At 43.2% G+C, this 10,656-nt stretch overlaps 2 protein-coding genes across 2 annotated transcripts; both read right to left on the bottom strand.

Moving 5' to 3' along the window:
* Positions 1–738: 738 nt before the first annotated feature.
* LOC134007388 (thymosin beta-11) lies at positions 739–3,043 on the bottom strand. Its single transcript, XM_062446817.1, has 3 exons — positions 2,888–3,043; positions 1,842–1,954; positions 739–1,615 (listed from the first exon to the last, which is right to left on the bottom strand). Exons 2-3 carry the CDS (start codon positions 1,939–1,941, stop codon positions 1,584–1,586), a joined length of 132 nt encoding a protein of 43 aa, XP_062302801.1. The 5' UTR covers positions 1,942–1,954; positions 2,888–3,043; the 3' UTR covers positions 739–1,583.
* Positions 3,044–3,510: 467 nt separating this feature from the next.
* On the bottom strand, positions 3,511–9,920 carry LOC134007413 (ribose-phosphate pyrophosphokinase 2). The gene is made up of 7 exons (XM_062446855.1): positions 9,641–9,920; positions 7,582–7,765; positions 6,285–6,383; positions 6,044–6,168; positions 5,375–5,548; positions 5,081–5,240; positions 3,511–4,889 (listed from the first exon to the last, which is right to left on the bottom strand). The coding sequence occupies exons 1-7, from the start codon at positions 9,760–9,762 to the stop codon at positions 4,797–4,799; spliced, it is 957 nt and encodes a 318-aa protein (XP_062302839.1). The 5' UTR covers positions 9,763–9,920; the 3' UTR covers positions 3,511–4,796.
* Positions 9,921–10,656: the final 736 nt, after the last annotated feature.

The raw sequence follows: 10,656 nt of genomic DNA, 5'->3' as shown, positions 1-10,656 counted from the left end.
GTGCTAATTCAAGCACAAGGCTGTTTGGCCACACAAATCCTTGTCTGACTCACACACTGTAGGCCACCTTATGTGGACATGTGACTGCAACCCACTCTGTCAACCTCTATCTTGCTGTCTTTGTCTATCTTATCAATGTGTCCCCTAACGACATATATACGAATGAGACTGAGAGTCGATGAGAGCATGCGCTTCCTGAATGACAGATTTGAAAGCAACACATACGTTAAACTCAGGTTCACTGGTCGTGAGCGTGTGTGGGTGAGCGAGATAATCAATAGCAATAGGATCTACTTTTTGCTGAGTTTGAGATTCACCTTGTCCATGTCAGGTGTACAGTACAAGGCCTTATTGTTAAGACTCACAACAATCCCTTTGGAACTGCAGAAAGCTTTGTCCTCGCAGGAGCTGAGCGTCACACACGTTGAGAAAAGCCCCTGATAAGCCACTCAAAGGTGCAAGCAGGCGGACGGGTCATCTGGTGTGAGCAATAGTTTGAAACTGGTTTGGCTCGCTTTGTACCAGTGTAACTATGATCAAAATCTGAAACGGCACAAATATGAAGATACCCACTGCAATGAAACCGATTCATCTGCAGATTTTTACTGTGACCAAATCACCATTCGGTGTGTTTTCACTGAGACATGAAATTCTCTTTGGATGTCTGTGTGTCCTTGACTGATGTTTGACATTCACACCTCTTATGTGGTCAGTGAAAAAAGTGTGTCGCAATACACCTTCATAATAACAAATTATTTTTTATTACAACATTTGACTGGTTTCCATAATTGGTAATGGTTTGCAGCAGAATAACTTGACTTTTGGGACTTAACAAAACTCCAAATAATTTGATCTACTGACGAAAGTCAATGCATGGAAACAATTTCCAGTATTTACCTTTCCTAATTACGAGACAGGGTGCAAACACAGATAAGCTATCCCAAATCACATTGAAAAAATGGGTCAAAATACCATACATTTGCAAAAATATCAACGTCAATTAAGTCCATACAAGTATCTCCCAGAACTAGATGGATTCCATTTTACATCCTCGCTTCGATAAAAAAAAATATTGGACAGAAAACGGTGTTAATCAATGGGTATAATGTTTTACCAGCTTAAAAACAAAAAAAGGTGTGCATTCCGAAACAGAAAATTTAAAAAGCCGGACACCATAGTTTGGCGCGTGTTACAGGTCGACAGAAGCCACAAAAGGAAATTGGATGTCGAGAGTGTTGAGCTTCCTGGGTCGGAGGCCACACCCCCTTCCCTTAACCATCTCTTCGGCCTGTTGATGTCTGGGAGCTCACACCATGGGGACCATCCACCACACGGCTCCCCCCCCCCCCCCCCCTCACGGTGGCAACACTTCCTCATCTCCAGCATCGATAGGCCAGGTCATCATTAACCCTTCTAGATGGTGGTGTTGGGCTGAGGGTCAGGGCCTGGGCCTGGTCATGAAATTCATCCATTTTTTTTGTTTTCTTATAATTTCGGTTACAAAGTTATACAGCTAAAATAAGTGACTGAAAAGAAGGCAATGCGGGAGGAGGGGGTGTACAGTGCATGACGAGGGACAATCTTCACGAAGACGCCTGCTTCTCCTGTTCAATGGCTGCGAAGAGAGAGGAAAAAGAGGACAGTCAGAATGCTGCTGTTGAATATTCACCTAAAAAACCATGCTCTGTGCACCTGAAATATCAATTCATCATTTAATTTATCTATGTAAACATAATTAAACCTTTACAAATAGGACTAGGCCCCTATCACTCCCTCTGACTGGAAATAATGTCCATATGCCAGTCACTATAAATCTGTCTATTACATAACTGCAGCCTTACTTTCTTTTGAGGGCAGGGGATTTTTCTCCTGCGTCTCAGTCTTCTTCAGCTTCGTCTTGTCGAAGCTGGTAACCTCCTCGAGATTTGGCTTGTCAGACATGATTGAAGAGTGTCTGTCAAAGAAATGTAACCGTATTAATTGTGCGCAGCCACGCAGATTTCTTAAAGTGCGCAACTACAGAGCTTCTCCAAACGTGTGAGGCTTTGAGCTTACATTCTTTTGTTCTGAGTCAGAGCCTTGTTCGATTTGATTGTCGTCCTTTTAACTAATTCAGCGGCAATGTCCCAGATAGGGGAACAAAACCGCACCCCTGATGAATAGCGGTCGATATGCGCAAAAATGTTCATTTACATAACAATGCAAGTTCCCATGCTGAGAACCTCGAAAAAAAACACCATGTCGGTTGGCTGTGTGTAACAATATATCCAACCATTGCACCCAATAATAATTGAGATATTATATATCTACACATCTTAAAGCTCATGGGATTCGATTCCACGTGCATGCGCAAAGATTTGGACATTCACTTGTCACGTCGCCTCCCTTGGGCAGCCTGGAGTGCAATCTGAGGAACCACCGCCCTGATTGCCATTCTTCTCCTACACTGGGCTATAAGTTCAAACGAAACAGATCCAAACACTAATTTGCGATGCCGAATGATATTTCGCCGTGAAGTATGATCTGAAAAGCACTGTGGGCATTTCAGAGCATCTGGCTAAGCCAATAGACTGCATCTCCACTACAAAGAATGACAAAGGATATACTGACATGGTGAGCTCTCTCTGCTAAACTTTATATTATCATGCGTCGAATCATCTGTTTTCAGTCTACAAGTACAATTTCAGCCAAAATAGAGCTGAATTAATAAAAATATCGAATTGCATTCTTTGTCCTTAGTGGCATTTGGCAATAAACGCATACAGCCCTTAATAGCAAGAATTGTACGCACTATGCTCATTTTTCTAGCAAAATATCAGTCCAATCAACAAATTAAAAAAAATGCAATTTGTGTTCCAGTTTGAATAAAGTCAGAAAATGTGCTTACCGAAGTTTGACTTGTAAGTCAGTGGTAGTTCACTAGTCTTTGCGTTGCAGCAGTGTATCGCGCCTCTGCGCAAGCATAGGCTATATACCCTATGACAAAGCCTGACGTCACCCTTTAGCTCCCATCTTTAGTTTCCTCGTCATTCAAGTGCTAGTGAAATAACAATGTTCATGATTACATAGAATTGGTCTACTTTTAATGTTTTGTTATATATCCATATAGTATTCACCTTTCTTCTGAATTTAAGTCTACACGCGTATGAACTGTTTTATTCTTCGTCATAACATTCATAGTCGAGGTCCAGGAACATGCAGCAGCGTGTCAAATGTATGCCACCTGGTGGCTGGTTGGGATCATCACCACAACAAATCCACGTCAAGAGACGCTAATTATAATAGAACCTTCTAAGTTGCATTTCTATGCAAACAGTGTCTGTGTTTGTCTTTAATTTGCAATAACTGGAAATTATAACCAAAACGGGATCCATCAATCAGGAGACCCTTAGGGTAAACACCGTCGCCCGTTCTCTGCATGTCGAAGCATTGAACAGCCACATCTACAACCATGAAGGGCTTTAACACTAAAATAGACCAACGACACAAATTAAAGACACTGAGCCTGGATGAGTAAGTCATTGCCAAAGCTTTATTGTCAATGATAATGTAAAAAAAAAAGTGGCTTCATGCCAACCATTTCTCTCTAAGCTAAACCGTTAAGATTCATTTAAGGGAAAATAAACAGCAATGACACATCACAGAACATTATGACATTGCGAGAATTAACTTAAGCTTTTATATGTTCACTATCCCCTCAATACATCAGTGAAATATAACTACTAAACCAAGAAGACAAATATTAAGACTTAAAACATATTCATGACCTTTTGGGATGTACAACCATAAACATTCTAAAAGAAAATGTAACTTAAACAGTAATATTAAAGGTAAGTAACAATCAGTGGATATTTCTTTATCTTCATCAAGGAAAAGGATGATGAATCAAAACAGGGGGGAATGTTGCAGTGGGTGCCTCCTAACACTAGGGGGGTCTGAAACGCCAGGGAAAAGTTTGGTGAGGTGACATGACGAAGAAATGTGTTACTCGTGTTAAAATAAAATAAATCCATGGCTCAAAACTAAAAAGGTTGCAGAACATGTAGCAAAAGTTTAAGAATTTACAGTCCCCGGGAGAAGTGCCACATCAGCGAGATTTACATTCAGCCGTTGATGAAAAGCCTTTTCCTTTTCCCTCTAAACCCTGCAGTATATTCATATATCCGTGAATACATAGTAAGGAGAAGCACATACTCTAAATGCAATATTGCATTATTTGACTTTTGTCTGACTTTCAGCTGCATATGGCAGCTCTCTGAACCTAGTAACCTAGTTTGAATACTCCTGGTATTTAGTGGCAAAAGAGCAAACCTTGAGGACATAGGTGCATCGCTGAACAAGAGTAATCCATCTCACAGGACAGAGCCGACAGAGGGGAAAATCAATGATGGCGACACAGATGGCCAGCTTCATTTACGACGACGTGGACAACATGATCTACAATCAAAGGAACATGACAAGGCAACAGACCTTTTGGTTAAAGTGACAACCACGCCCTGGATGTCTCAAGGCTTGCAAAACACGTGCTGGAAAACAATACAATGCTAGAACATAAACTAACACGGTACACATTAAATGAAAACTTGTTGGTCTTCGAAGACATTTATTGTGTCTTTTGGTATGGAATGTCCGAGGTTGATTGTGTGGCGTGACCTTTCAGCGCTGGCCACGTGCAAATGGCCCGAAAAAGTGTCCGGATTGAAGGACTTCTGAATACTTGTGGCTGAAGTTGTGGGCTGATTGGACTTAGAAGTGAGAGGTCACGTGACCTTCGGCTGTCTCCTGCCTCTGATTCTTCACAAGGGCACGTGGCTGAAGAGGTAGGATACAGACTCGCCATTGTGGGTCCTCCGGATGGCCTCAGCCAGGATCATGGATATATCTATCACCTAAGAGGCACAAACGCAATTAGCTGGACAGTGATGGTCATTTTAGGGTAAATGCATTTCACATTCTAAATTCTATAATCTGGGAAATCTCGACGGCGGTACCTTTGCAGACCAAAACGTCCCGGGAAACGTGATAGATCACTTGCAAATGCACGAAACACGATGTGAGAAAAGAAGGAAAGAGGGGTTACCTGTATCTTGGGACAGGACTTCATCTTCTCTTCCTGGGGGATGGTGTTGGTCACGACCACAGCCTCAAAGGGGGCGTTGTTGATGCGCGAGATGGCCGGCCCCGAGAATATGCCGTGCGTGAGGATGGCGTAGACCTTTATGGCTCCGGCATCGATGAGCCTAGGAAGACAAGCGTGTAAGATGTGGATGGATGAAGCATTGAGAGAGTAAACAGGACAGTTTGAGCAGGAAAAGCAGGATAGGACGGGCAGGGCAAGACAGGTAGGGGAAACAAGACCAGACTCGGAACTGACTTGTCGGCGGCATGGCAGATGGTGCCGCAGGTGTCGGCCATGTCGTCCACCAGGATGGCCACGCGGTCCTTCACGTCCCCCACCAGGACCATGCGGTCCACCTCGTTGGCCTTCTTCCTCTCCTTGTGGATGAGGGCAAACTCCACATTCAGACGGTCGGCGATGGATGTAACACTGAGGGAGGGAGGGAAAAACTTGACTGACTCGCTCTAGCATACGCTTTAACAGTGTGAGAAATCTCAGGGGCGAGGCAAGGAGTTCAGAAAAAACTCTAGAGATGTAACTACAGTAGCAATCGGGAATGGCCCATGTCATCGGGAATTTAGGCCGAAATCTAAGGCTTATCTCACTGGGCCAAGAACGAGTGGGCTATAGACAAAGGAGCTATTCACTGCTGACCTCCACGTGTGCACCTACCTCCAAGCTGGTTATTCTGCTACTGTCTTCACCTCTAACCGTGAACCGGTTAACGCCACCATTAAACCGTTTACCGGTAAACGCCACCATTCAAACTGTCTAAGCCTCTACTGGGGGCTTTCTACATTTCAGGCTAAACTGAGTAATACAATTGCAGCATGAAGGCTACAAACATTTTGAGGCAGCTGGTATCCTTAGTCGACTTCCTATTGTGCTAACAACTCTGAACTTCTTCTCTGGTGCACCAGTTACCGTTTGGCTCCACCTGCATCTGGAGATACAATGATGCAGTTTTTCCACTCTGGAATGTTCTCCCGGATCCACTGGAGGACGGCCGGCTCCGCATACAGGTTGTCCACGGCGATGTCAAAGAATCCCTGGAGAGCGACAGAAAAGAGGTGAATGAGCACAGCAGCAGGCAAACGGCCTCGTACATTAGCATGTGGGTGCTATCGAACAACAAAAGGAGAACCGTTGTGTGACCAGGGCTCACCTGAATCTGTGAGGCGTGGAGGTCCATGGTGATGATGTGGTCAGCTCCGGCCACAGACAGCATGTTGGCCACGAGCTTGGCCGAGATGGGAGCACGACTCTAAAAGCCACAGATGGAGATACATGGAGTCAGATTTACTGGGGGCAACACGGCAAGTCCTCATGTTCTGCAGGTTACGACGAGGCGCCTTTGACCGATACGTTTCTTCATCCTTCATTCACCCAATTGCTAATATCAAATAAGACTAGGTAAAAAAAAAAAAATTAAGCATACAATATGCCACAAATGCATTTCAGAATGTCAGGTTAAACGTACAAATACGCTATAAGGGATTTATTGGGAACGGAACAGTACATTCTAGAGCTGAGAATGAGAATATGGGTCATCAGCATCACTGACTGAGAGAGCATTTGACTCTGACATGTTGCACCTTCATGCGATCGGGGGGAGGGGGGGTGCTTCCCCATGTGCAGGTCTCACCTAGTTCAAATCATTTTGTATTCAACGACAGCGAGAAGGGCAACACTGAGCAGCCTTTTGTATTCAACAGGCCTTTGCAGGGGGGGGACTTCAGCTGCCTCTGAACTTTCTCTGCTGCGCTGGTCACAGTAGCACGACAACTGAAGCAATTTGAGACAATCATTTACAAGATAAGCGGGCCATGAACTATTTTGCCCTGGGTCATAATGTCTGACATTTCTGACGTTTTTTATGACGAGTCAACAGCAGCCTACTCACTCAGTGCTCCCATACAGATGCTTCAAATTCACACCTGATGAGCTCATGCGGGCCCACATACACTATTATGTGTTGTTGACAACACATTAATCTGCTAGCCACTGTAATTGCAATGTTGTTGCTATACACTTAAGCGGTTGAGATATTATTGTTGCACCGTAGTATTATCGTAGTAGCCGGCCGTATTATTTGTGTTCACCGTGCCTGGTAGCTGAGTCGTGTTTACCTTGCGATGCGGCCATAAGATACTGTTCCTTGACTCTGACCAGCGAAAGACTGGAGAACCATTCACTCCTGATCCTTGATCTTCTACTGTACTTTCAATAAGCACTATTTGTACATCACCATCATGTAAACATTGTGTATAACTAAGATGCCATTGAGACAAATTGTTATACTAACCATGTGAGCATAAGAAATACTCAAAGTTTAGCTTATTGCTTAGCTAAGTAAATGTTGGTTCCGATAATAATTCCTCTTTCCCCATTGGCCCTTGGTGTGCTTCAGGGGGTTCTAATGGGGCTTGTCCGTGGTCCTAATGTTCCCCCCCGGTGTTTACCTTGTCTTTCTTGTCCTGTCGGGCATAAGGGAAGCAGGGGATGACGGCGGTGACCCGGGACGAGGAGGCGATCTTGCAGGCATTGATCATGATGAGCAGCTCCATCAGGTTGTCGTTGATCTCCCCGCAGCCGCTCTGCACGATGTACACGTCCTCGCCGCGCACGCTCTCCCCGATCTCCACGCTGGGCCCACGGACAGAACACGGGTCAGCGGGACGGTCAACGGCGGCATTACATACAGCACCTCGCTGGTGTGCCGGGCACAAGCGGGACTAAATCTAAGCCCCTTGGTCCACTGAAAATGTTACAAACTGGACTGTGTATATGAACACTGTTTGCTGAAAATGCAGTTACCTTGGCTCGGTTTTGTACTAATTAACACCCTCTGTGTGTACTAAAGACTAGTTTGAATGTAACATTCAATCTAACGGCAAATAAATGACAAAAGAAGCATTCTAAAAAGTCTCTTATTAAACCGACATGGAAATTGTCATTCAATACAACCACACCTTGACCCTCATTGTACGTGACAACCAACAGTAGAAAAGGTCACGCCAGAAGAACACTTTGAAAACATTGGAAGCTCGCTGTGGAAAAAAGAATGCCAAAAACGTCCAGCATCTTCAGTGTCAACACGGACAATAGCATTACCATAACATTACTTTCGAATTGCTGCACGAGCACTTGATGATGGTACTGTTTGCATAGGTGACTACAGGACGTGTGACCTTACTCACAAGGGCCCTATTCTGTGGGTGTCCTCATTATCATGTACGCAAGCACAGCTAGTCAAATGCGAGAATACCACCGCACACAGGCCTGGGTTCACTATACACTGATGACCTGGCATTTGAATGTCATAGACCTCAAAAGTGAAAAGGTAGGGCACGTGTGAAACATTCCAGTGCCCCCTCCCCCATCCGCCTCTGCATGTCATGTGATCCTCTGACAAAGGGGTTGCAAGTCTGGTTTGTAACACTCCCAACACAAGCAATGGGTAAATCACACATGGGAATAAACAATGTGGGCACATAAGGTCACAGTTTACATCAAAGCCTCATATTAAAGAGAACATTTTACTTTCATCCAAATGCGGTGTTCTTTTACTGCCCCGCCATAGCTTAAGTATTTTTTGGAAAATCAAATATTGTTGAATGTTTTTTTCGAGTGCGTGTGAGAAAATCATTGTGAATTAAGGGAGTTCAAGGTTGAGATTCTGATTCTTTGTTATTGTCTACTGTTCAGTCAGCGCTACTTTCTCACTCATAAACAAACTCGACCTCTGAGGCAACTCCTGGGAAAGGCCTTGGAATCCGCTCAACTTTTAGATAAAGACTATTTTGTCTGATTGATAACATTTTCCGGAACCTCTAACACAAATTACATACCACACGTATTTAAGTGTGCTCTACAACATTGCTGTTTATCTAGGTCGACGTGCCTCTGCTGATGCGTCTTCACTGAAGATGAAGACAGATTGAATGCATGTGATATCTTTTTACAAAGTACCTAACGTGAGTAACGGTCTCGAGTCTCTACAAGACACAAAATGGATCGTTATCATTTAACAAACGTTTACTTAAAACAAAAACAATGTTCCGGTTAACATACTTTGTATCTATAAACAAATGCAAAGAGGAGGCAAGCTGTCTGAAAAAAGTGTTTTCAGACAGCTAAGCGTCACAAGTGTTGTGCTTTGAGTGGGATGCTGCAATAACAACAATCCGTGTAAGTTTAACTATATATACAGTGTGGTATTAAGCTAGGAAGAAAAATGGGCACGACCACACACCATCGTTACCTAAAATGACTGCATGAATCATTCCCCACGGAGATGGAGATTCAGTTTCACGCGTTGACTTGCTAACTAGCTCGCCGACACATGTGCGCGCATACGCTGCTATGCGCGCACATGTGTCTAACGCGGCTATACGCTAGCTAACTAAACAAGATCTTTATAAACTTAGCTTAGAGCAAGTTATTAAACTGGCTTCGGTAACATACGAAAAACAACCCTTACAGGGAAACAAGATACGTATGGTAATTCGTTAAACATACCATGTTTCTTGATTGCTGAATTTCTTCGTTATCACTTTTCCCAATTCCAGTCCGAGTCGATCTGCTACTTTCTGTGATAAATCGTGGTGGGAGCTCCCACTGAAAAGCACGATGTTGGGCATGTCCGAAATAAGTGTACACTTTAGTTTTACAAGAGTAGATATGTCGATGTAATGCTTCCCCCAAATGATGGGTTAAGTCTAAAAGTATAAGGTTATTGCAGCTGCCTTTGCATTTCAGTTGTGCATGGGAGGATAGACGTAAGCAGGGTGAAGCCAACCTCAAAGAGATTTCATTTCCGGTTGATTTCTTACATTTTTCAAAATAAAGGTTATGACAAAGCAACAGTACCTAGTTTCCCAAATAAACAAATTACAGTAAATAAAAAACAGCAATACATTGTTATTGAGATGTATTTTATTTATTAAATCAACTGTCAATGTAGTAAGTATGTTTTGGTTCAAATTGTAATGGTGAGAATACCAGCTCCTGTGCTCTCTCATCATGGTGAAATTGATTTAGAAAGGTAAAATAAAATAAAAAGAATATGCAATAATATTGCTACGTTCACGATCAACACTGGTAAAGGAAGTATCTTACCTGGCCTCCAGTCACAATGAGATAACAGTTGTCTCTGTCTGTAGGCTGAAGAAACTAGCTGATGTGGCCTCACAACATGGGGGTGAAATGGATTCAACAGGGTGAAGGGTATCAAAATATGTTTAACTACAGCTTATATTCATGTTGACTGTGAAGGAATAAATAGTGGAGTTTGGATCCTCAATTTGTGAGGCTGAGAAAAAATGTCTTGTGTTTATACATCTTTTTTTATACATATGTCTCTGATTTCATAGTGTGTCCGCTGACTATTCAGTTTGCATTGCAACTACAAATGATTTAATGCCAGCTAAATTGAATTTATGAACCTGAACTAATCTATTCAAGCCAAGTGAACAAGTTCATTCCCAGCGTGATGCATCTCACGTGACATCAGTCAGATAGGGAAGGCATCTCCA

This window comes from Osmerus eperlanus, chromosome 21 (assembly GCF_963692335.1).
Source record: "Osmerus eperlanus chromosome 21, fOsmEpe2.1, whole genome shotgun sequence".
Classification (NCBI taxonomy): domain Eukaryota; kingdom Metazoa; phylum Chordata; class Actinopteri; order Osmeriformes; family Osmeridae; genus Osmerus; species Osmerus eperlanus.
This window is presented reverse-complemented; position numbering and strand designations above follow the sequence as displayed.

What these genes read in the sequence shown, in the direction of transcription:
- LOC134007413 (XM_062446855.1), bottom strand. Translation starts at nt 9,762, where the DNA reads ATGCCCAACATCGTGCTTTTCAGTGGGAGCTCCCACCACGATTTATCA. An exon ending in GACAGGACAAGAAAGACAAG is followed by an intron (nt 6,384 to 7,581) that starts GTAAACACCGGG and finishes TGTGGCTTTTAG; the next exon opens with AGTCGTGCTCCCATCTCGGC. An exon ending in GATGCAGGTGGAGCCAAACG is followed by an intron (nt 5,549 to 6,043) that starts GTAACTGGTGCA and finishes TCCCTCCCTCAG; the next exon opens with TGTTACATCCATCGCCGACC.
- LOC134007388 (XM_062446817.1), bottom strand. Translation starts at nt 1,941, where the DNA reads ATGTCTGACAAGCCAAATCTCGAGGAGGTTACCAGCTTCGACAAGACG. An exon ending in TCCCCTGCCCTCAAAAGAAA is followed by an intron (nt 1,616 to 1,841) that starts GTAAGGCTGCAG and finishes CTCTCTTCGCAG; the next exon opens with CCATTGAACAGGAGAAGCAG.